General features: G+C 44.9%; 1 protein-coding gene across 3 annotated transcripts in view; it reads right to left on the bottom strand.

Moving 5' to 3' along the window:
* Window positions 1-27,347, bottom strand: part of THBS2 (thrombospondin 2) — an 800,800-nt gene that overhangs the window by 415,924 nt on the left and 357,529 nt on the right. For 2 of the 3 annotated variants that reach the window (XM_069769330.1, XM_069769328.1), the window contains exons 7-9: window positions 10,006-10,099; window positions 9,651-9,824; window positions 9,381-9,557 (exon numbers count right to left, since the gene is read on the bottom strand). In XM_069769330.1, the coding sequence (XP_069625431.1) occupies window positions 9,381-9,557; window positions 9,651-9,824; window positions 10,006-10,099 (445 nt within the window). The remainder of the gene's footprint in view (window positions 1-9,380; window positions 9,558-9,650; window positions 9,825-10,005; window positions 10,100-27,347) is intronic. The other variant, XM_069769329.1, reaches the window with a different exon arrangement.

The raw sequence follows: 27,347 nt of genomic DNA, 5'->3' as shown, positions 1-27,347 counted from the left end.
CACAATATTCAAATGTGCCCCCAATAGAGCCAATAAGTTTAAATATGCCACTCTGTAAATTTGTAAAACAAAAGGAAAAGAAAGCGCTCTTTGTGCGGATCAAATGAAGTTAGAGCATAAAACTGTAGCTTTGCAGACCTGAAATGGTTGTGTGGCATCAAACAACACTGTTGAAAGCATAATTACCGTATATACTCGAGTATAAGCTGAGAATTTCAGCCCATTTTTTTTTAGGCTGAAATTGTCCCTCTCGGATTATATTAGAGTCATCCCCAGGGTCGGCAGGGGAGGGGGAGTGGCAGCTGTCTAGTCATACTCACCTGCTACTGGTGCGGTCCCTGCACCTCCCTGGTTCTCCGGGCGCTGACAACTTCTTCCTGTATTTAGCGGTCACATGGTACCACTCATTACAGTAATGAATATGGACCCGACTCCACTCCCATAGGGGTGAAGCCGCATATTCATTACTGTAATGAGCGGTACCATGTGACCGTTCAACGCTGGAAGAGCTGTCAGCGCCCAGAGAACCAGGGATGCGGAAGACACAGCGGCGCTCGGCGGTGGAACGGCAGGTGACTATAGCAAGTGCCGGGGGCCAGAGCGATGAGAGGGGAGTATGTCATTTTTTTATTAAATTGCAGCAACGGCATATGGGGCATAATAGTTTATGGAGCATCTAATGGGGCTATAATCAGCATTTGTGCAGCATGATATGGGGCAAATATTTCTATGGAGCATCTTATGGGGCCATGTGCAGCATTATATGGGGCAAATATCTCTATGGAGCATCTTATGGGGCCATAATCAGCATTTGTGGAGCATTATACGGGGCAAATATTTCTATGGAACATCTTATGGGGCCATAGTCAGCATTTGTGCAGCATTATATGGGGCAAAAAATGTCTATGGCAGGGGTGTCAAACTGCATTCCTCGAGGGCTGCAAACAGGTCATGTTTTAAGGATTTCCTTGTACTGCACAGGTGATAATTTAATCACCTGCACAAATAATGAGTTGGTGATTAAATTATCACCTGTGCAGTACAAGGAAATCCTGAAAACATGACCTGTTTGCAGCCCTCGAGGAATGCAGTTTGACACCCCTGCTCTATGGAGCATCTTATAGGGCCATTATCAGTATTTGTGAAGCTTTATACGGGGCAAATGTGTCTATGGAGCATCTTATGGGGCCATAATCAGCATTTCTGCAGCATTATATGGGGCAAATGTCTGTATGGAGCATCTTATGGGGTCATAATCAACATTTTTGCAGCATTATATGGGGCATATTTTAATATGGAGCATCTTATGGGGCCCATCATGAACTGTATGGAGCATTATATGGGGCTCCTGATTCAATATGGATATTCGAAAACACTTAACCTACTGATGTCTCAATTAATTTTACTTTTATTGGTATCTATTTTTATTTTTGACATTTACCGGTAGCTGCTGCATTTTCCACCCTTGGCGTATACTCGAGTCATTAAGTTTTCCCATTTTTTTGTGGCAAAATTAGGGGCCTTGGCTTATACTCGGGTCGGCTTATACTCGAGTATATACGGTAACTCTCCTATAGCTGCAGCTATGCTCTCTGGATCTCAGATGATGAGAGTTCGGATTGAAAATGGTGAAACAATTAGAAAGGCTGATATTGCTTGGTCTGCAACAAAGCGCTGCCATTGAACGGAGGTTGAAAAATATATCTGTATAAAAATAAGAACAGACTCAAACCCAAGGGAGGATTTTTCTCAAAACCAACACAAAAAAGATTAAGAATTGAGAATCTTTAATATATCTGATCATTCTTTGAGTTTATATGAGATTAAGTTACTTATTAAGGGATTGTCCTTTTGTCCTACCACTAAGGCCGGCGTCACATTTAACGTAGGGAAATACAGCCGTAATACGCAGAAAAGTTCCTAAACAGTGATCCATATTCAAGGCGAGGATGCGATTTTTTCTCAAAAAATTATTCATGTGTAGTGTTGAGCATTCCGATACTGCAAATATCGGGTATCGGCCGATATTCGCTGTATCGGATTTCCGATACTGAGTTCCGATATTTTTAAGATATCAGATACCGGAATCGGAAGTTCCTATAGTGCAATGATGCACTATAATGGAGTGTGGGCGGTGCGCGGGCGGAGACTGCGTGTCTGTGTGCGGGCGGGGTCTGTGCGTGACCTTGGAGGGGGTCTGTGCGGGCCTGCCGGGGGTCTATATGGCCTGCCGAGGGTCTGTGCAGGCCTGCCGGGGTCTGTTCGGCCTGCCGGGGGTCTGTGCGGCCTGCCGGGGGTCTGTACGGGCCTCTCGGGGGTCTGTGTGGCCTGCCGGGGGGTCTTTGTGTTTGTGTGCAGGCATCGTCCGATAGGACTACAAGACCCATCGGGCTATGCCTGCTACAATGGCAGTGATTGACACATTAGCCAATGATGGGACAGTAGTAGTCCCATCATCCGGCTAATGTGTTGAATGTAAAAAAAAAAAACACTACTACATACTTCATACAACATACTACAACATACATACAACATACTACATACATACAACATACATACAACATACTACATACATGCATACAACATACATACAACATACTACATACATACATACAATATACATACTGCATACAAACATACATACATACTACATACAAACTACATACATACTGCATACATACTAGATACATACAACATACTACATACATACTACATACATACATACTACACATATACTACATACATACTACATACATACAACATACTACATACATACATACCTACACACTACATACATACATACAACATACATACTACATATTACATACTTAAAACTACATGCATACTACGTACAATACATTCATACATTACATACAATACATACATACAGACATACAGTACATATAACATAGAGTACATACTCACCATCACTTGTCATTTTGATTCCCGAAGCCAGTGTCATCTGTAAAAAAAGATCAAAATAACAAACAACCAATATACTCCCTGATCCGCAGAAATCCACGAGTGTCCCACGACGATCTCCCGTGGAGAACAGCAGCATCAGCTGATGCGACCGCTCTCTAGGGGTTGCAGGAATACAATGATGGGAGGATGGTATCCTTCCGCACTGTATTCCTCCGCTGTAAAAAAAAATAGTTCGTAGTCTCACTTTTGGCATTGCTGTGTGAGAAATTTTTCCACGCAGCAATTGCCATAAAGTGACACTTTGAACTCTAGTAACCTCTCAGTGATGCACTGCAGGAGCCATTGTCTCCTGTCAGTGTGTCACTGAAAGTCCTATAGAGCAGTGACATCACCCGATGTCACTGTTCTATAGGGGAGATCATCGTGGGACACTCGTTATTAATTGGACTACGGCAGACAGGTAGTATACGGTTTATTATTTTAAGTTTTTTGCAGGCGCTGAAGTATGGTAAGTAGGGTTAAATGAAGAGTATTAAAATACTTTTTTCCTAATGTGTGTGTGTTTTAACCCTTTACTAGTATTGGATTAATAATGGATAGGCGTCTTATTGACGCCTCTCCATTATTAACCCGATTTAATGTTACCTTACAATAGCAAGGTGACATTAACTGCTTATTACCCCATATCCCACCGTTACACGGATGTGGGAAGAGAGGGGCTAAGTGCCGGAATTGGTGCATCTTACAGATGCGCCATTTCTGGGGCAGCTGCGGACTGGTATTTGTAGCCGGGGGGGGGGGGGGGGGGGGCAATATCCATGGCCCCTCTCTAGGCTATGAATATCAGCCCGCTGCTGTCTGCATAGCCTTTCTGACTATAAAATATAGGGAGACCCCACGTCATTTCTTTTTGGGGTCCCCCTATTTTAATAGCCAGTAAAGGCTACGCAGACAGCTGCGGGCTGATATTCATAGCAGGCTACAAATATTGGCCCCCGGCCATCAGCTTTCCCCCTCTGGCGCAGAAAATTGCGCGGGAGCCCATGCCGTTTTTTCCGTTTTTTCAGTTTTTTTTTTAAATTAAACGCTCATTAAGGCCATTTTCACACTTGCGTCGGTACGGGTCCGTCACTATGCGTCGGGCAAACGTATCGATGCACGTTATGAAATTTGTGCACTACGTGGGCAGCGTATGCACTTTTTCAACGCATCCGCTGCCCATTCTGAATTCCGGGGAGGAGGGGGTGGAATTTAAGCCGCGCATGTGCTGTAGAAAATGGCGTACGCGACGGAAAAAAAAATGTTCACTTGAACGTTTTTTTCGTGCCGACGGTCCGCCAAAACATATACACTATACATAGAATATAAGGAGAAAAAAAGTTTTATGACATGTCAAATTCAGAAATACAGTAACAGGATTGATGAGAACATATATATATATATATATACACACTAGATGGTAGCCCGATTCTAACGCATCGGGTATTCTAGAATATGCATGTCCACGTAGTATATTGCCCAGCCACGTAGTATATTGCACAGCCCACGTAGTATATTGCCCAGTCACGTAGTATGTTGCCCAGCCACATAGTATATTGGCCAGCCACGTAGTGTATTGCCCAGCCACGTAGTATATTGCCCAGCCACGTAGTATATTGGCCAGCCACGTAGTATATTGCCCAGCCAAGTAGTATATTGCCCAGCCACGTAGTATATTGCCCAGCCACATAGTATATTGGCCAGCCACGTAGTATATTGCCCAGCCAAGTAGTATATTGCCCAGCCACGTAGTATATTGCCCAGCCACGTAGTATATTGCCCAGCCACGTAGTATATTGCCCAGCCATGTAGTACATTGCCCAGCCACGTAGTACATTGCCCAGTTATGTAGCATATTGCCCAGTTATGTAGTATACAGCACAGAGCCACATAGTATATTGCACAGTGACATAGTATACAGCACAGAGCCACGTAGTATATTGCCCAGCCACGTAGTATATTGGCCAGTCACGTAGTATATTGGCCAGCCACGTATGTCACAGGTTAAAAAATAAACATATACTCACCTTCCAAGGGCTCCTTGTAGTTCGGTCACATGACCGTGACGTCATGGCAGGTCCTTCTCGCGCAGGCGCGCAGGACCTGTGATGACGTCGCAGTCACATGACCATGACGTCACGGCAGGTCGTTCTCGTGCAGGTGCGCAGGCACTGTGATGACGTCGTGGTCACATGACCATGACGTCATGGCAGGTCCTTGTCGCGCAGGGCCTGTGATGACGTTGTGGTCACATGACCGTGACGTCATGGCAGGTCTTTCTCCCATACCATTCTTGGCACCTGAACCTGCCGGAGGTCACCAGAGCATCTCGAAAGGTGAGTATATAATGATTTGTTACTTTTTTTTACTATTTTTAACATAGGAAGCATCACTAGTAAAAACTTGGTCATACAGGGTTAATAGCAGTGGTAATGGAGTGAGTTACCCGCGGCATAACGCGGTCCGTTACCGCTGGCATTAACCCTGTGTGAGCGGTGACTGCGGGGAGTATGGAGCGGGCGCCGACTGCAGGGGCATAGGGAGGGACTAATCAGACTGTGGCCGTTGCTGATTGGTCGCGGCAGCCATGACAGGTAGCTGGCGAGACCAATCAGCGACTTGGATTTCATGACAGACAGAGGCCGTGACCAATGAATATCCGTGACAGACAAAGACAGAAGGACAGAAAGACGGAAGTGACCCTTAGACAATTATATAGTAGATATATATTTGTGTGTGTGTGTTCTGGAATGTGATTCAGCACAAACATGCTCCCTCCCTCCTCCCCTCTTCATAGACTGTGAAGAAATATAATATGAAGCATTTAGTGAGCTGTACCTTGATGGGACAAGCCTTGACATAGAAAGTTCAGAGTAAAGTTATTTAACAACACATTTTACAAACTTTATACTTATCATCTCTCCTATTGATTTATGCAAAGATTGTTTTACTTCCAACCCAAATTATACAGTATACGATTCCCTATTCTTGCAAGAATTACAATATATTTTATTTTTATACATGACAAAATTATTTTGAGAGCGATTTTACATAATTACAGAATGTCTAAGAAGCATCTTATGAAGTCAGCTGTATTTGAGCATTTCACAGAGCTTCCAATCTAAAAAGACATTTACAACGCTGCCACGCAGAAGTTTACAAAGCTGTGACTGTAAAAGATCACAGCAGCACCAAGAAACCAGAGACCAGTACTTCTTGCCAGGCAAAGGAGGGGGAAAGAGCATCTCAAACGTCAGTTACAAGATATTTTTTAAGTGACAAAGTTACTGTAATAATGACAGATGTGTTTAAAAGACAGCTCATAGAGCTTTTTGTGAAGGACTGTGTACCATTGTCATTATTTGCACGACCAACTTTTACAGCTCTGAATGGAGAAATAGCTTGCAAACTTGGTGTTTCTCTGGAAAGAGAAATTATTAGAAAATAAGTGATTGAAGAAGCCCTTAACCAAAAGGAAGATCTTAAAAAAGACTCTCAAGAGATGCTTTGTATTTCTTAAAATGGATGCCTGCACATGTCACAGTGTGAACTATATTGTATTCAAAGTTCGATATGTTTGTAACAACAAAAAAGTTTTGACTAAGACACTGGCAGTAAAAGATACTAAAACTCATCACAGCAGCCAGTTTCTCCAGACCTTAGAGGAAAAAGTACTGCAAGATTATGAATTAAAAAAAAACAGGTTCTTGCTATTGTAACTGATAATGATTCAAGCATGATAAGTACAATTAAACTGATGAATGAGAATAATCAAGATGAACAGCAGCTAGAAGAACATTTCACATTCAGTATGTTGGGGATGGAAGGCCACAGTCCTGTTCCCATAATGGAGGAGCAAACAGATATCACTACAGAACAGCAACATGATTCTTTACAATTAGATGATCTTGTTGAAGCTGCTTCACACCTCTTTCCTATTCATCACATGCGCTGTGTTATGCAGACGCTGCAGCTGGAAATAAGAGATAGTTTGCAAAAGGGACATGCTGGAACTCTGATTAGCAAAGTGGGGAAATTGGCTAATGCTGCCAGAACCACTACAATTGATTCCATCTTGAAGAGACGTGCTGGAAAAAAGGCAATTGTGGATCAAGCTACTCGGTGAGGCAGCACCTACTTAATGACTGAGCGATTGCTGGAGCTGAAACCCTTCCTTGTAGATATGGCCATCCATCAGGTAACACTACATGAAGGTCAATGGACACAGGTGGCTAAATTGAAGGAATTGCTTCATCACCCAGTGACTAAAAAGATACAGGCTGAGGAGTTAACTCATTTGTCATTTTTATAAAGGAGTGAAATAACTTGTTGTTTTGCCTGTCCCAAAGAGGAGGTTTAATCGCAGATGGCATTGCTGCTTCATTGAAACGGAGAAAGGCACTGCTACTAGAAAATAAAATTCATCTGGCAGCTGTTTATGTGGACCCAAGTCATTGTATATTGCTGGATGATCAACAGCTTACTAAAGAAAAGAAAAGAAGCTTTGATTGAGGTAGCAGTTAGGATGAGTGGGCTACAGGATGGCCAAGACCAAGAGGATTCGGGTCCTGCCAGTGCTGCTGCTGCTGTTCCTTCATCCTCATCAGATGAGGAGTTTGATGTCGACAAGTATTTGGACGACATGGAGCAGGCAAAGCGTTGCTGCAGGGAAAAAGATTCCACTTCCATAGAAAACAGATTGACCATATTTCAGCATGATTTTTACTTGCTCTCAAAGAAGTAGAAGCGTTCAATCGTTCATCAAAACTGACTGTGCATGAGGCAATTCCTTTATACCCTGAAATTGTTAGAGATTTTGCCCAGGTGGTTACTGCTTTGCCACCAACCCAAGTTAGTGAAGAGAGGTTGTTCTCTAGCCTTAAATAATTAGGTCAGATTTGAGGTCAACTATATATAGGAGGGTCTGATGGAGGCAATACTATTTATCAGAACAAATTCATAGACTGCATAAATGCTATTCAGTACATTTTTAAAAAAAAAAATGTTTTTTCGCCACTTACTGCAGAGTGTATAATAAATTGTAAATATGCTAAGTTTTTTTTGTTCTAAAGTCGTATTCCAATAAATATATTTTATGTTCTATCTAAATGGCTTGATTATTTTATCATAATAAAGATTAAAAGCCTGATATAACCATTTTACTACAGTAAACTTATCACTTAAACTTAAACATGAGCCATGTATGAGGCAGTTGGAGCCGTGGAGTTGGAGTCGGTGTCATGGGAATTGAGGAGTCAGAGTTGAAGTCGGAGGTTTGGCTTACTGACTCCACAGCCCTGTTGCAAAGTCTAGCAAAGGTTTTCAACCTCAGCTGACAGTCCAACTCTGCATGTGGTTTGCATGTATTTCAAAAGATCCTTCAAGATTCAAGGCTTTATATCCATGTCGAGCTGGTAATCACACTGGTTTTAACATTATTGGAATCTTAGGATTCCTTGCTGGTTAGCTGTGAAGTAGTGAGGGAAGGAGTCAGCACCATTACTGGAATATCCGAGCTACTAAGCGGAACCAGAAGATAAAGAGAGCTTGTTACTGGCTATGTGTCATGCTGGGTGAGGAAGGAGTAAGTGCACAACAAAGGGGAGAGGGAAGGAGGAATCCAAACACTAGCGAAGTGAGGAGTGAAGACTCCTAGGCAGATCTAAAATTACACTGTCTGCCCTTAACACCCCTAAATAGGTTCTGCACCTATCACCGAGCTGGAACCTAATCCCTGCTTGACCCTAGTGATAGGCCCTGGTTAGGGAGAGGACAGGGTTAGGGCTAGTCAGTCCCCACTACAACTAAAGACAGAAAGAGTAGACAAACAAGGGAACACTTAGCTTGAAGACCACCGAGATGTCATGCCAGCAATCCTCTAAGAGTCTTCTCAGAAGTTTCAAACCAACTGTTAATTCCAACTAGACAGAGACAAGTAAGAGCTAACACCAGCAACATGTTGGAGACACGGAATGAATATAAACCCTCAGCAAAAGTATCTAATTAGCAGCAGAAGGTGGAGGTAACTGTTGGGGTCTAAAGGGAGAGGGATGTCGCTCCACAACAGAGATACAAAAATCAAGAAGGTGCTTGAGATAACCACAAAGACCTTCTACAGCCAGATCCAGGATGAGTGGCAGTCACCACTGACACACCCATGACACTATGTAGCATCTGCATTCTTGGGTTTTCTCATGTGAAGCCTTTGTTATGCAATTCAGTGATATAGAAGCATAGGTGGCAGTCCAAACAGGTGATAATCCATGTCTGAAGAGTGGAGCTCAGCAAAACATGTGTGTTCCTGTTAAGTGCCATGCTTGCACCATATAAATTTCATTTTTAAGTCTATTAATTTCATAAAATGTTAGTAAGAAATCTTAATAACATTACACTATAAATAGAAAAGAAACACATACTGGGGCATGGTACGCCTTCACATTCTTTTGTTTCTCGTCCATTTCCAGTACAGTTTTTGCCTCCAAGCTGTGGTTTAGGAGAGTTGCACAAGCGAATACGAGTAATATTACCAATTCCACACGATACAGAACAAGCTGACCATGGTGACCAATGACTCCAAGCACCATCCTGTCGTACTTTAAAAAAGAAGTAAACTCAATTAAAATATAAAGATAAATAGATCATATTGATTCTAATGAAAATACATACATACACCAGTCTCTACTTACTGCGGTTGTCACACTTTCCAATATTGCATGTTCTTGTTTGGATTGATGAACCAGTGCATGTGCTTATAGTAGCATCACATGACCTTCCACGTTGTTGAGTTCCAGAGCCACAAGTTACAGAGCATTCGGTCCACTCAGACCATGGAGACCAGCCAGCTTCACTGTCTGATGCTACTAAAAGAAAGAATAAAACAACCTAAATAAATATTTGAAAATAAACTGAATATGACTATTAACATTTAAGAAAAAAAAACATTTAAAATGCAAAAGAAAGATATCCAATGAACAGGTAGTTTCATTACAAAAAGACTAATACATTTATAACACAAACTTGAGGATTAATATGATAACTTACATAAACAGGCAGGGCAGCACTCTCCTTCAACAAATGTTGGACTGTCACAGTGCACAGTTGGGCATGTTATCTGGTGACAAACTGTTTTTGAACTCTGCAAGAAATTACAAATTGTAAATTATGAAAAATTTCTATTAAAAAGACATGTTGTTAAAGAACTTCAACAGATTTGAATTTGTTTAAGATAGTGCATGTGATTATTCATGAATATATGCATCTATGTGTCAACCACAGATGATTGAAACTCTAGAAACAGCCAAGGTATGCTAACCTGTTTAAGAAGTGTTCATTCTCTTTTTTTGGAGATACAGAAAAAAGGTCTGGTTGTTTGTTTCTGTAATTTCCCTTGTGGCCAGCACAAAGAAGAAGAATAGCTGTGATAGGAAGATTGGAATAATACAGTGGCTTGCAAAAGTATTCACTGCCCTTGGCATTTTTCCTGTTTTGCTACCTCACAAACTGGAATGTCACTGTTCATTTGTTTTTTAGGATCTGCATCAGTTCATGTAAAGAATTTGCTAACAACTGTGAACATTTGATTTTCTTTTATTGTGAAGCAAAACAACAAATAGATCAAAATAACTGAAAATGTCAGTGTGCATAAATATTCACCCCCCTAAAGGAGTACTTTGTAGAGCCTCCTTTTGCAACAATTACAGCTGCAAGTCGCTTTGTATAAGTCGTTATGAGCTTTCCACGTCTTGCCACTGGGATTTTGGCCCCTTCCGCAATACAAAACTACTCTAGCTCTTTCAAGTTAGATGGTTTCCACTGGTGAACAGCAATCTTCAAGTCTGACAACAGATTCTAAATTGGAGTAAGGTCTGGGGCTTTGACTAGGCCACTCCAAAACACATTTCCCCTTAAACCACTCAAGTGTTGCTTTAGCAGTATGCTTTGGGTCATTGTCTTGTTGGAAGGTGAACCGCTGTCCCAGTCTCAAACCACTGACAATGAAAAACTTTAAGTATTCCAGTGCCTTCAATAAATTCACAAATTTTATTCAACACATGTTAAAACATAATCAATGCTCTTGGAACAGACTCACACAGGTGGAGTACAGAGACACGTTTCGATCATAAAGAGATCTTTATCACAGATGATATCCTTCAAAACAGACAAAGCTAATGCATGTGTGTTTAATGCATTAAAACGTTGGTTGCTAAGGGTAATAGGACTGTAGCGGCCCCCAGAGTCAGAAAATCTCTGGGGTCTCGACTAACGGAAGTAGCTGAGACCCTGGAGAACATGAGTAGGGCCAGATTTTCCATTGTCCGATAATGTGATCACTGTTACTCAGTTAATAACGGCTGTCACTTACCCAGTTCTCAGCACGTGACTTGGGGTTGCGCCTGCAAGGGTTAATCTATCTCCCCTCTCTCAGTCCAGCATTCAACCTCTGTCCCATGCTGTAATGGGAGCATAAATCACACACCAACCAAGGCCACCTTCCCCCCCCCACTCATACAAGCTGCCACCACTCACCGAACACACGGGCGTCCTGGAAATATTACTACTACTGTCTGCCAATCATAAGGCTCACACAGTTTAAGGATATGGATTCTTTAGAACATGCAAGGTTCAACTTGTTAGGCTATGTTCACACCTTGCGTCGGGTCCCTGCGGGTTCTCCCGCAGCGGATTTGATAAATCTGCAGGGCAAAACAACTGCGCGGTTTGTTCCGCAGTTTCCGCTGCGGGTTTCCGCCTATACTATTGATGCTGCATATGCAGCAATATGCAGCATCAATAGTAATGTTAAAAATAATAAAAATTGGTTATACTCACCCTCTGATGTCCGGATCTCCTGGGCGCTGCACCCGGCGGTCCGGTTCCAAAGATGCTGTGCGAGAAGGACCCTTCGTGACGTCACGGTCATGTGACCGCGACGTCACCGCAGGTCCTGGTCGCACAGCAACTCTGACCGGACGGCCGCGTGCAGCGCCCAGGAGATCCGGACATCAGATGGTGAGTATAACCAGATTTTTTATTTTTTAACCCCAAATATGGTTCCCAGGGCCTGGAGGAGAGTCTCCTCTCCTCCACCCCGGCTAGGAACCGCACATTATCCGCTTACTTCCCGCAACGTGGGCACAGCCCCATGCAGGAAGTAAGCGGTTCAATGTATTCCTATGGGTGCAGAATCGCAGCGATTCTGCACAAAGAAGTGACATGCTGCGGGTTGTAAACCGCTGCGTTCCCGCGCGGTTTTTCCCGCAGCATGTGCACAGCGGTTTGCGGTTTCCATAGGGTTTACATGTTACTGTAAACGCTATGGAAACTGCTGCGGACCCGCAGCATCAAAATCGCGGCGGTTCCGCGGTAAAACCCGCAAAGTGTGAATATAGCCTTAAAGTATTATGGTTTAATACAAAAAGGTACAGTGCTTACAATGAAAAGGGTATAAAAATATGGTAATAAAAAGACATACAAATATGCAAAACAGTTATAAAAATAAACAGGAGAAAACTTACAGAAATATCTAACTTTGAAGTCTGCTTTCTGCTCCCTGAGGGGGGAGGGGGGAGACAAATATGGACTGGAATAAATCAGCTTGGCTGTCCCTCAATCTGTGAACAACTTTGTATGCGTACAAGCATAATTTATAGAGTTACTCTGGAGGTCAAATTTCTAGACCAGCCTCTCATGTTAATATTATAATTGCTTGTTTTTGATTGAACCACGGCCACTCCCCCAATGAATATATTATTTTACTCTGAACACTCTTTGCATAAAGTTTCTCGCAGATAGATAGTGTCAGGCTGTAATTGACATCTCTCTTCAAAAGAGCCTAAGGTTTGAAACGCTCCCCCTTCTTCCAGGTTCTTAGCAAGGCCCCCTGGCGAGATTGGAGACAGGAGACTGCTTTCCCAGGATAATATATACTGTGACCCCTGTGAGACCTGCAATCTCAGGATAGATGTTAAATTACTGCTGGTCACACATGTATACCGATACATATTTCACTAAATCTCCCTCCTTATGAATGTGCATGGGGGTTGACTTACAGGTCAGCTCCCGAGCGTGTATCTGGTTAAGCACCACCTTGGCGAGATAGGCCATCAGCATTGCCATGATCGACTCCCTTCTTATGCTGAATTGTAAAATCATATTGCTATGGGGGGCGTGGCTATGTAGTGAAGGAGAGAGGACGCACTGTGAGAGAGCTCCCAAATCCTTCTGAATATCCTGCACCAAGACCCCTGCATACGGTGATATATTCACCACCGCCGAACCCCCTGGACTCCAGGCGACTTTCCGGGACCCTGCCGGGAGATCGACGTGGCCGGGGAGCTGCGGGGACTAAAGATCTCGGGACCCGCGGCTGGGAAGCGGCCATCTTGGGCAGAGCGTGCTTTGCAAGGAGAAGCGCGGTGCCACTCTGAATCAGGATGGGGCCGCGCTCTGATCACCAGGCGATTGCCGACACCAGCGGTGAGCGCTGAGGGCTAGCGGTGCACCGGGTGAGTGAGAGACTGGGGCGGAAGTGGTGCCTGTGTGGGGCGGCTGTCACCCTCAGAGCGCGCGCTTCGGCAGTTGAAGACGCGGCGCCATCTTAATATCTCTGCAGCACTGTAGGAGTGGGGGAGCGAGCACATATCCTGGACACATTGGGAGGACGCGCGGTGTGTGCCCTGGAAGATTGGGCCCTGCGCTCCTCATATATAAGACACTCCACTTCTCGGTGCCATTACCCATGAGGGCTTTGGATCCCTCTTTTGGCTGCTGACACTGCAGGCACGGTGAACCTTCCCTGGTGCGCGGCACCCCAGTGGAACTTTGAGATTGCCCCACTTATAAATTAAACTTCAGTTTGCTGCAATCACCATCCTGTGATAACTTTGCTGGGCTTATATATATATACTGTGACTCTGACCTTGCTAATCATGCAGCGCACTAAGGGCTCAGGGGCAGCTGACAAACTGAAGGAATTTGCCAGAATTGATCCCTCTGATAACACACGTAACCTGAGAAATAACCCCTCTCAAGTGCAACGCAAAAATCGTCCCTCTGATGGTACTGAGGGAAGTGAACAGGAGGAACTGACGCTTAAACAAGCGTCGGACCAGTTAATGCAAGCTATTTCCCTAACCAGAACATCTCTCACTGAGAAGATAGAGGATGTACACACTGAGGTGGGACGTCTCCGTCAAGATATGCAGACTATGAAGGGACGCATTACAGAAGTAGAGGAGAGGGTATCACATGTGGAAGATACCATCACACCCATGGAGGCCAAGTTGACAAAAGTAGCCGGCTCTATAAATGCCTGGAAACAAAAGGCAGATGACCTAGAGAACAGACTACGCCGGAATAATATCCGTATCATTGGTCTGCCGGAGCGTTCAGAGGGTCAACAACCTGAGGCATTCCTGGAGGGGTGGCTCAAATCTTCTCTGGGAGATGAATTCTCATCGACATTTGCTGTGGAAAGAGCCCATCGAGTACCCACAAAATCTCTTCCTCCCGGGACCCCTCCTAGACCTTTTCTGGCACGGATCCTCAATTGCAAGGATAGAGATACTATTTTACGGTTGGCACGGCAGAAAAGCCCTATTAAATTCGATAATGCTGTAATCTCGATCTTCCCGGATTTCTCCGTGGAACTTCAAAAACAAAGGGCCAGATTTATGGAGATCAAGAAGCAACTCAGAGACAAAAATATCATCTATTCAATGGTCTTCCCGGCCCGGCTCTCCCGGCCCGGCTCCATGTTGTCTACAGGGGTTCTTCGGTGTTTTTCACGGATCCGGCGGAGGTGACCGAATGGCTACGATCTCATGGGGAGTCTTGAGTAAAGGAATCCTGAATATGTTTAGTCAAGTAGAACTCTTTGGATTACTAAATAAGGAGCTCTCTCTGGAGAAGTCCAGATTACCAACTACACCGGACGCTGAATCCAGCAGGGGTATCCCCTTATTTCTTTAACAATGGGAGCACAGGACGTTGCTCCTACACTGTTTGGTTTTTGTTCAATTTTTCTTCTTTTACTGGTTTTCTCTGTTATTTAAGTAGAAACTGCCGTCGACAATGCTCTTGCTTCCTATGTACCACCTTTGATCTTTGCCTGAATAATAGCATGTATCATATTTGGATAAATAGACATGGGGTCTGAAATAGTGTGCATGACGTGGAATATACGAGGCATCAAATCCCCCCGAAAGAAAATTAAGGTTTTCTCGCAAATCAGGCACTACCACCCTCACATAATAGCCCTTGTGGAGACTCATCTGACCAGGGACACGGCCCGATATATACAGAAACCGTGGGTACAATGGTACATACATGCTTTCCACACCAGCTACTCGAGAGGAGTTTCATTGTTAATACATAGAGATGTTAGGTGGGAAGCTAAGGAGGCTCGAAGGGACCCTGATGGCCGATTTGTATTTGTGCATGCATTAATCAATTCTAGCGAATATGTGATTTTATGTGTCTATAACCCTCCCCCTGCTAGTATGTCAGTCCTCCGGATGGGAATGAGCTTTGCTCTAAATTATCCGGACGCACAAGTCATTTGTATGGGAGACTTTAACTTAGTCATGGATAATAGCCTTGATAAATTGAGACTGGACGACGGGGGATCTGGGGAGCCCCCCTCTTCGGCCCCGACCCAATTGGCATCATTTATAGAGAGTAGTGGATGGCTTGACCTGTGGCGGATACGTCACCCTGGAGTGCGGGGATACACCTGTCACTCATCTACTAGACAATCCCTATCCCGCATAGATTACATATTTGGTTCTAGTGGGCTGGTAACGTGGATGGATAACGTGGAACATGGTAATAGGGGGATATCGGACCATAGCCCGATTATACTTAAACTCAAATTTGGACAATCAAGGAGTGGCATGGTCTGGAAGCTGAACCCCTTTTGGCTTAAACTAATGGATAATAATGACAGAACAGAGGATCAGTTAAATTGTTTCATATCGTCTCACCCAGAGCCCCAGAACACCAATTTATTCTGGGACACCCTCAAAGCATACTTGAGGGGATGCCTGTCCTCCACAATTACATACATAAAAAGGGTGACCTTGAGGGAGGATGACGGGGTGGAACAGAGACTGAAAGATGCGGAGGCCGCATATATAGCTAGCCAAACCAATGGCAATAGAATTGAATGGTTGACCTCACAGAGATTATACACTCAGCACATGGACACCAAATCTAAACGTAAGCTGTTCTTCACGCGTCAGTCATACTTTGAATTGGGAAATCAAACCGGTAAATTCCTAGCTTATCTGGTACGTCAACATAATACATCTAATACAGTATTACAGATTTGTGCGCCAGACGGCTCATTAGTGTCCACAACCGAAGAAATACTTCAATGTTTTTATGACTACTATGAATCATTATATAGTTCCAAAAGTAGCCTTGGCGTTTCACAATGTCTAGATTATTTATCAGATATAATATTCCCCACACTGAATCCCACTCAGCGAGAACTTATGGATGCTGCATTCACTTTGGAAGAGGTAGAATATGCCATAATGGACATGTCATCTGGGAAGGCTCCTGGGCCGGACAGGTTTCCTGTTGAGTTATATAAGAGATACCGGGGTATACTAGCACCACTCCTACTGAAGGTGTTCCAGGGCATATGGGAGGGAGGATGCATGCCTGATACCTTTTATGAGGCAAATATTGTTATACTTAAAAAAGAGGGGAAGGACCTTCTGGATTGTGGCTCCTATCGGCCCATATCGTTAGTTAATGTAGATTATAAAATTTTCACTAAAATTTTGGCCATTAGACTGAATTCCATCATATTGGACCTTATCCATCCAGATCAAACTGGCTTTATGCCTGGCAAAAATACTTCTATTAACATTAGGCGAGTTCAATCCATAATCCAATATAGTTCTTTGATGTCAGATAACAATTGGGCAATAGCATCCTTGGATGCGGCCAAGGCCTTCGATTCTCTTGAATGGCCCTTCCTATCAGCATGCCTACAGAGATATGGCTTTGGAGATAAATTTCTAGGGTGGATCAGTGCATTATATATGAAACCTAAGGCGCGCATAATTATAAATAATTCCATCTCTAAGTCCCTCTCATTGTTTAGGGGAACCCGTCAGGGATGCCCCCTCTCACCGGCTCTCTTTGCTCTCGCAATAGAGGCATTGGCAATACGTATGAGATCCTCCCCGGATATCAGAGGCATAGATATAGCGGGTCGGGTGGATACCATCGGCCTATATGCTGATGATATGGTAATATTCATGGATAAGGCAAAGGAAACACTGCCCAAAGTAATTGCTATCATAGACGTCTTTAGTAAATATTCTGGCCTGTATATAAACTGGGACAAATCTGCTCTGCTACCTCTCTCTCATACTCCCATGCTAAATCTTGAAACTCTGTCCTCACTACCGGTCGTATCCAATTTTAAGTATCTGGGTATTTATATGTCCCAAAGTAGCAATTCCGATTTACAACTTAATATTTATCCTTTACTAGAACTAGTCAAATCCAAATTTGCATCATGGAGCAAACTCCCACTGTCTGTTGCGGGCCGTATCAACCTAATCAAAATGATTCTGCTCCCTAAATTTAATTATTGTTTGCAACATAGCGCAGTACCAGTACCTAAGTTTCTCTTTACTAATTTAAACTCCCTAATAACTTCCTTTATATGGGGAAAATCTAGGCCCAAACTTAAACTTTCTGTTTTACAGAGACCTAAGCAGGGGGGTGGAGCGGCGTTACCGGACTTCTTTCTATATTATCTGGCGGGGCAGGCTAAGGCATTGGTCACGTGGATGCCTGGTGGTTATCTCCCTAACTCTGAACATCATTTGCTTCATTCTGCTCGGGTGGAGTGTCCATTGGGTTTTCTAGAATCGGAGAGAATGATCACCCCTCATCCGCTGCCCATGCTTCGACTGGCAAGATTAAATTGGAGACAAATTAAAAAAATTGTTGGATATACAGATATTATAGCTGAAATGCCCCTTTGGGAAAATAGCTATTTTCCAACGCTGTTGAATCACCCGTCCACCGCCTTCTGGGTGATGCATGGTGTTACCTCGGTGGGGGATCTACATGACCGGGGGACCTTTGTGTCCTTTGAACAGCTGCAGACTAAACATGATATCCCGAGATCCCAATTTTTTCGTTTTTTACAATTAAGGTCAGCTTTCCAGTCATATATGAGGGGGGTGGTTACGGGCCGCACAATCTCGTCTCTGCCTCTAATAGGAATCCTCAAATCCCAGGGACCCCAGGGCCTCATTTCCTCTTTATATACCTACATGCTATCAGTAGGTGCGGAATCAGTTATAAGACTCATTAAGGAGAAATGGGAGAGACTCATCCCTGACACACAGGAAGAAGAATGGGAGGAAATTTTAGAGTCCCCGATGAAGGTATCCCCGTCGGTTAATAACAGAATGACACAATTATACATAATATACCAATCATATCTAACTCCCGTGCGGCTTTTTAAAATGGGTCGACTTCACTCTGCGGAATGTCTGCGCTGTCACCTGTCAGATGCGGAATTTGTTCACATGATGTGGAGCTGCCCGGTCATTCTTTAATATTGGAAGGAGGTGACCTCATTACTCTCCTCTATAGTATTGGCCCCTGTTCCTCTTGAGCCACTAAATTGTTTGTTTGGGGTATGGGATGAGGAGATTTGGGGTCATCACGTTGCAATTTTCTTATGAGAGTCACTTTTCATGGCAAGGAAGGTGGTGGCAATGCGGTGGATGGGGGGTTCGTGTCCCTCACTCAGAGCCTGGATTGAGTTAGTAAATTCGATTATCCCATACGAACGTACACTGTATCAAAATAGAGGATGCCCGGGTAAATTTGAGAAGATCTGGAGCGGCTGGAACTCCTCTCACCTCACTTTATAACTCATGGTTATTTATACTAGTGTAAAGTGTCAATTCTCTCTAGGTATCATGCAGAAAGGGACGTAGGTTTATTGTTAGGCGGCAGAAAGGTAGTTAGTAAGATACAGTTATAGTTAAGATTTAATAACTCCACGTCAGATATGTACGGTTTCAATGGAGTAAAAGATATGTTGGACACACACTATGATATTCAGTTATGTATACACTGTACGTACTCAATATTGTATGTAATACTAAGGAGTATAAATTTGTGTATTATGTTGTTGTTCTTTCAACATTATGGTTAATAAACGAATTTAAAAAAAAAAAATCATATTGCTATAATTTCAGACTCCATCTAAGCAATTTCCCGTTGTCCCCAACTACTCTGTTGAGCCAACCCAATGGGTTATGATCTGAGATCATGGTGAAGTTGTGCCCATAGAGGTATGGTTGCAGCTTCTGCAGAGCCCACACAATTGCTAAACATTCCTTTCAATGGTGGCGTAAGCCACTTCTCTGGGCAGGAATTTCCTGCTTAGGTAAAGAATTGGGTGCTCCTCACCTTGCTGATTCACCTGGCTGAGAACCGCACCTAGCCCATAGGTTTGGCATCTGTCTGCATTACAAACCTGCGGATGAAATCTGGGGCCTGAAGGACGGATGAACTAACCAATGCCGACTTTAGGGCAGAAAATGATTCCTCGCACTGAGGACTCCAGGAGACAATTTTGGGAAGCTTCCTCTTGGTCAGATCAGTTAACGGTTTGGCCAGAGCACTGTAGTTTGGTACAAGCCTCCTATAGTAGCCAGCTGTACCCAGGAAGGACAGTACCTACCGTACTTCTTGGTTCGTGGGGTGGACCAGGCTGTAATGGCTTGTACCTTCCCTGGCTCATGTTTTAGCAGTCCTCACCCCACCCGGTGTCCAAGGTATTGTATTTCCTGCATGGCTACCTGACACTTCCCTGGCTTAACAGTAAGACCTGCAGTTTTAAGCCTTTGCAACACCTGAAAAAGATGTACAAGGTGTTCCTCCAAATAATTACTAAAAATTGCTATATGATCGAGATAAACAACGGCAAAACCATCACATTCTTCCAATAAGTGATTGACCAACCTCTGGAAGGTTGCAGCGGCATTCTTCATACCAAATGGCATTACCAGAAACTCAAACAGCCCGAATGGCGTTATAAACGCAGACCTCTCCTGAGCTTCTCTGGTCAGGGGTATCTGCCAATATCCCCTACTTAGGTCCATGATGGTGAGGTACGATGCTTTAGCTAGTTACTCTAACAGCTCGTCTATCCTCGGCATGGAGTACACCTCACATGTAGTCAGTACATTTAATTTCCTGTAGTCTACACAGAACCGGGTAATACGGTTCTTTTTCGGGACAAGAACCACAGGCGAGGCCCAGGCACTCTGGGAGTTTTGTATTACTTTGAGGTTTAGCATCTCCTCTACCTGTTCCCTCATGTGTGCCTTCACCTCTGATGACACCCAGTATGCAGACTGCCGTACTGGGGGATTAGTACCAGTGTCCACATGGTGAGTTGCTAAGTGTGTCCTTCCAGGCTCCCCTGTGAAGACTTCAGTAAAGCTCGCTGAGCATCCCCTTTAGCTCAGACCTCTGACTGTGGAATAGCTCAGGTTTAAATTCTGCTGACTCCAGGGACTCCATGTACTGAGTTCCAGCCCCCACATCTACTAACAGACCAGCCTCCCCATCTTCAGGCAAGCTACAGACAGGTAAGACACAGGTCTCCCCGTCACGATGAGCCTTCAACATATTTACATTAAATAATTTCTGACGCTTTGCATGCTCATCTAGGTTCACCACATAATTAACATCATTTAGCCGCTTGTGTGCAGTGTATGGTCACTCCCATGTGGCATGTAATTTATTCTGTGACATAGGGTCAACATGCAAACCTTCTGCCTGTCCTTGCATGCCTTCAGTCTGGCATTACGGTCGTACCAGACCTTCTGGTTGATTTGGGCCTGTGTCATGTTCTCATGGGCCAGGTTGCTCAGTTTTGTCATTCTTTCTCTGAGCCGCAGTACATATTTAACCACTGAGAATCTCGTAGTTTTGGGGTCATCCTCTCAACAGTCCTTAATAAAATCAAGTAGCCCCCTGACCCTCCTCCCATAAACGAGTCCAAAGGGGGAAAATCCTGTAGATGCCTGGAGTACCTCTCTATATGCAAACAACAGATGTGGGGTACCGCTGCCAGTCTCTCCCTTCAGTCTCCACCAGCATTTTCAGCATTTGTTTTAAAGGGAAGGTACCGCGTTTGTAGATCATTAATTAATCAATGTAATGTAGCATAACATGCTGTTATAACCCAGATTTGAATGCATGTAAAACAGATTTTGTGTGATATATGAGTAGAAAGAATGCACTGGGGGCTGACATCTTGGTTTTGCAGCAGTAGCACGTCACTATCAGTGTCAGATTACGGCACCCCATGGACATAGGAGATAATAGACCGGCTCGGACCCTATCTGTAACATTGCAGCAGCATTAGCAGTGAGCTGGGCACGCCTCTGTGGGCTGCACAACTCACTGCTGTAGGTGTGACTAGCTGCCATTTTATTATAGTCCAGTGCTATCTGCCGAGCTCCACTTGCTCTCTATCACAGGAGAGAAGAAGCACTGACTGCTCCTCTGTACTCCAGGCACTGCAGGTTCTGGGCAGACATCCTCTGCTCTCACACGCTGCCCTGTGCTTCTCCTGCTCTGTCTCCGCCTCCCCACTTGCACAGAGTCCCAGTGATCTCCGGTAAACTGCACTCTCCCCCTGTGTCGCTCTCCCTCTCTGTGCGGTGGGGGGGGTCTCTGTGCGGCGTGGGGGGGGTCTCTGTGCGGCGTGGGGAGGTCTCTGTGCGGCGTGGGGAGGTCTCTGTGCGGCGTGGGGGGTCTGTGCGGCGTGGGGGGATCTCTGTGCGGCCTGGGGGGGTCTCTGTGCGGCGTGGGGGGGGGTCTCTGTGCGGCGTGGGGGGGGGGTCTCTGCAGCGTGGGGGGGTCTCTATGCGTGTATGCAAGCATCGTCCGATGGGACTACAAGTCCCATCAGACGATGCCTGCTACAATGACAGTGATTGACACATTAGCCAATTATGGGACAGTAATAGTCCCATCATCCGGCTAATGTGTTGAATGAAAAAAAAAAATACTCCATACATACATGCCACATACATGCCACATACATGCCACATACATGCCACATACAATACATTCATACATTACATACATATAGACATACAGTACATTAATCATAGATTTCATACTCACCATTACTTGTCACTTTGTTCCCCGAAGCCAGTGTCATCTGTAAAAAAAATATGAAAAAAACAAACAACCAATATACTCCCTGTCCGCAGAAATCCACGAGTGTCCCACGACGATCTCCCGTGGAGAGCAGCAGCATCAGATAATGCGACTGCTCTCTAGGGGCTCCAGGAACACAATGACAGCAGGAAGGTATCCTTCCACCACTGTATTCCTCCGCCGCTGTAAAAAAAAAAAGTCCCTAGTCTCACTTTATGCCATTGCTGTATGAGAATTTTTCCCAGGCAGCAATTGCCATAAAGTGAGACCTTGTCCTAAGGTAACCTCTCTGCACTGGGGGCTGACATCTTGGTTTTGCAGCAGTAGCACGTCACTATCAGTGTCAGATTACGGCACCCCATGGACATAGGAGATAATAGACCGGCTCGGACCCTATCTGTAACATTGCAGCAGCATTAGCAGTGAGCTGGGCACGCCTCTGTGGGCTGCACAACTCACTGCTGTAGGTGTGACTAGCTGCCATTTTATTATAGTCCAGTGCTATCTGCCGAGCTCCACTTGCTCTCTATCGCAGGACAGAAGCACTGACTGCTCCTCTGTACTCCAGGCACTGCAGGTTCTGGGCAGACATCCTCTGCTCTCACACGCTGCCCTGTGCTTCTCCTGCTCTGTCTCCGCCTCCCCACTTGCACAGAGTCCCAGTGATCTCTGGTAAACTGCACTCTCCCCCTGTGTCGCTCTCCCTCTCTGTGCGGTGGGGGGGGGTCTCTGTGCGGCGTGGGGGGGTCTCTGTGCGGCGTGGGGAGGTCTCTGTGTGGCGTGGGGAGGTCTCTGTGCGGCGTGGGGAGGTCTCTGTGCGGCGTGGGGGGATCTCTGTGCGGCCTGGGGGGATCTCTGTGCGGCCTGGGGGGGTCTCTGTGCGGCGTGGGGGGGGTCTCTGTGCGGCGTGGGGGGGGTCTCTGCAGCGTGGGGGGGTCTCTATGCGTGTATGCACGCATCGTCCGATGGGACTACAAGTCCCATCGGACGATGCCTGCTACAATGACAGTGATTGACACATTAGCCAATTATGGGACAGTAATAGTCCCATCATCCGGCTAATGTGTTGAATGAAAAAAAAAAATACTCCATACATACATGCCACATACATGCCACATCATGCCACATACATGCCACATACAATACATTCATACATTACATACATATAGACATACAGTACATTAAACATAGATTTCATACTCACCATTACTTGTCACTTTGTTCCCCGAAGCCAGTGTCATCTGTAAAAAAAATATGAAAAAAACAAACAACCAATATACTCCCTGTCCGCAGAAATCCACGAGTGTCCCACGACGATCTCCTGTGGAGAGCAGCAGCATCAGATAACGCGACTGCTCTCTAGGGGCTCCAGGAACACAATGACAGCAGGAAGGTATCCTTCCACCACTGTATTCCTCCGCCGCTGTAAAAAAAAAAGTCCCTAGTCTCACTTTATGCCATTGCTGTATGAGAATTTTTCCCAGGCAGCAATTGCCATAAAGTGAGACCTTGTCCTAAGGTAACCTCTCAGTGATGCACTGCAGGAGCCATTGTCTCCTGTCAGTGTGTCACTGAGGGTCCTATAGAGTGGTGACATCACCCGATGTCACTGTTCTATAGGTGAGATCGTCGTGGGACACTCGATATTAATTGGACTACGGCGGATAGGTAGTATACGGTTTATTATTTTACGTTTTTTGCAGGCGCTGAAGTATGGTAAGTATGGTGAAATGAAGAATATTAAAATACTTTTTTCCTAATGTGTGCGTGTTTTTTTTAACCCTTTCTTACTATTGGATTAATAACGGATAGGCGTCTTATTGACGCCTCTCCGTTATTAACCCGGCTTAATGTCACCTTACAATAGCAAGGTGACATTAACCCTTCATTACCCCATATCCCACCGCTACACGGGAGTGGGAAGAGAGGGGCTAAGTGCCGGAATTGGCGCATCTTACAGATGCGCCATTTCTGGGGCGGCTGCGGACTGGTATTTGTAGCCTGGGGGGGGGGCAATATCCATGGCCCCTCTCTAGGCTATGAATATCAGCCTGCAGCTGTCTGCGTAGCCTTTCTGGCTATAAAATATAGGGGGACCCCACGCAATTTTTTTTTTTTTTTGGGTCCCCTTATTTTAATAGCCAGTAAAGGCTATACAGACAGCTGCGGGCTGATATTCATAACAGGCTACAGATATTGGCCCCCGGCCGTCGGCTTTCCCCCTCTGGCGCAGAAAATTGCACGGGCGCCCACGCGGTTTTTTTTGTTTTTTTTAAATTCAACCCTCACAAAGGCCTCTTTCACACTTGCGTCGGTACGAGTCCGTCGCTATGCGTCGGGCCGACGTACCGACGCACGTTGTGAAATTTGTGCCCGACGTGGGCAGCGGATGCAGTTTTTCAACACATCCACTGCCCATTCTGAAGTCTAGAAGGAGGGGGCGGAGTTTTGGCAGCGCATGCGCGGTAGAAAATGGCGACGCGCTGGACAAAAAAAGGTCACTTGAACGTTTTTTCGTGCCGACGGTCCGCCAAAACACGACGGATCCGTTGCACGACGGACGCGACCACGCGACGTGTGGCCATCCGTCACGATCTGTCGCTAATACAAGTTTATGGGGAAAAAACGCATCCTGCGAGCACATTTGCAGAATCCGTTTTTTTCCGCCAGATCCGTTTTTTCCACCGGATCCGTTTTTTCCCGCCGGATCCGTTTTTTCCCGCCGGATCCGTTTTTTTCTGCTGGATCCGTTAATTCCCGCCGGGTCCGGTTTTTCCCGCCGGATCCGTTTTTTTCCACAATTTCCTTTTTTTTCTGCCAGATCAGGTTTTTTTTCCATCGGATCATTTTTTTCCCGCCTGATCCGTTTTTTTCCACAATTTCCTTTTTTTTCTGTCAGATCAGTTTTTTTTCCATCGGATCCTTTTTTTTCCCGCCTGATCTGTTTTTTCCTGCCAGATCCGTCTTTTTCCACAATTTCCTTTTTTCTCTGCCAGATCAGTTTTTTTTTTTCCATCGGATCCTTTTTTTCCCGCCTGATCCGTTTTTTTCCCGCCAGTTCCGTTTTTTCCCGCCGGATCCGTTTTTTTTCCACAATTTCCATTTTTTTCTGCCAGATCAGTTTTTTTTTCCATCGGATCCTTTTTTTCCGCCTTATCCGTTTTTTTCCGCCTTATCCGTTTTTTTCCCACAATTTCCTTTTTTTTCTGCCAGATCAGTTTTTTTTTCCATCGGATCCTTTTTTTCCGCCTTATCCGTTTTTTCCGCCTTATCCGTTTTTTTCTCACAAGTTCCTTTTTTTTCTGCCAGATCAGTTTTTTTCGCCGGATCCGTTTTTTCACGCCAGATCCGTTTTTTCCACAATTTACTTTTTTTTCTGCCAGCTCAGTTTTTTTCCGCCGGATCCGTTATTTTCTCATTGAGTTGTACTAGCGACGGATGGCCACACGTTTCATCCGTTTTTTGCAGGATCCGTCAAAACAGCTGTTTCCGCCGGACGGAAAACACATACAGAGGAACGGTTGAATTGCGATCTCACCTGCCGCTATTGCGGGCACATGTCAGTCATGTTTTTTTCTATTGACAGATTGGGCGATTCTGAACGCGGCGATACTAAATATGTGTAGGTTAGATTTTTTTATTGTTTTATTTTTGATGGGGCAAAAGGGGGGTGATTTAAACTTTAATTTTTTTTTTTTTTTTTCATATTTTTAAAAACATTTTTTTTTTTACATTTGCCATGCATCAATAGCCTCCATGGGAAACTAGAAGCTGGCACAACTCGATCGGCTCAGCTACATAGCAGCGATCATCAGATTGCTGCTCCGTAGCTGAATTACAGGCTTGCTATGAGCGCCGACCACAGGGTGGCGCTCACAGCAGGCCGGCATCAGTAGCTATAGAGGTCTCAAGGACCTCTATGGTTACCATCCTGACGCATCGCCAACCCCTGATCATGTGACGGGGGTGGACGATACGCCCATTTCTGGCCGCGCGGCTGGAAGCGGTAGTTAAATGCCGCTGTCAGCATTTGACAGCGGCATTTAACAGGTTAATAGCGGCGGGTGAATTGCGATTTCACCTGCCGCTATTGCGCGCACATGTCAGCTGTACAAAACAGCCGACATGTCGTGACTTTGATGTGGGCTCAGCGCCAGAGCCCACATCAAAGGAGGAGACACGACATGCGCAGAACATGTTGCGTTTTTTACTGCGATGCGTTTTTCCCCCAGAAAAAACGCAACATTGGCACAAAAATTGCGGAATGCATTATAAATGATGGGATGCATATGTATGCATTTTTAAATTGTTTTTATCACATTTTTATAGCGAACAAACGCAAAAAAATGCGAAAAATCCTGAACGTGTGCACACAGCCTCAATGTGTATCTCCCCATCACACTCCATATGTGTCTCACTCATCAAACTTCACGCCTCTTTCTCTCCCATCAGTCACTCTTAGGCCGGCTTCACACTCAGCGTATGAAAATACGGTCCGTATATTACGGCCGTAATACGCTGAAATGTCCCGAAAATAGTGGTCCGTAGCTCCTCCGTAGGCAGGGTGTGTCAGCGTTTTTTGCGCATGGCATCCTCCGTATGTAATCCGTATGGCATCCGTACTGCGTGGTTTTCTCGCAGGCTTGCAAAACCAACATACCGCTATAGAAATGATCCATGTGTCCCAAAAAGAAAAAAATATATATATATACTGTCTATACTGTCTATGTGCTAATGCAATGCTACTCTTCGCTGCAAAACCCCGGGGAATGAGGCTAAACATAGATCAATGATCTATATTTACCTGCATTTGCGGTGAGGCGCCCTCTGCTGGATGTTCATAGATCGTGGGAACTTACCTAGAAAGCTCCCAGGCTTTCTAGGTAATTTCCCACGATCTATGAACATCCAGCAGAGGGCGCCTCACCGCAAATGAAGCTAAATATAGCTCATTGATCTATATTTAGACTCATTCCCCGGGGTTTTGCAGCGAGGAGTAGCCTGCATTAGCGGAACTCCTTGCTGCAAAATGTTTTAACCCCTTCAGAAGGATTTACATCGTTGGACGTTACAGATCTGCGGAGGGTAAGTATATTGTTGGTTTATTATGTTTTTTCTTTCACAGAACGAGGGTCTTCAGTGACTGGATTGGG

This window comes from Ranitomeya imitator, chromosome 5, assembly GCF_032444005.1.
Source record: "Ranitomeya imitator isolate aRanImi1 chromosome 5, aRanImi1.pri, whole genome shotgun sequence".
Taxonomy (NCBI): domain Eukaryota; kingdom Metazoa; phylum Chordata; class Amphibia; order Anura; family Dendrobatidae; genus Ranitomeya; species Ranitomeya imitator.
The sequence above is the reverse complement of the archived record's forward strand: the minus strand, read 5'-3'. Positions and strand labels throughout refer to the sequence as shown.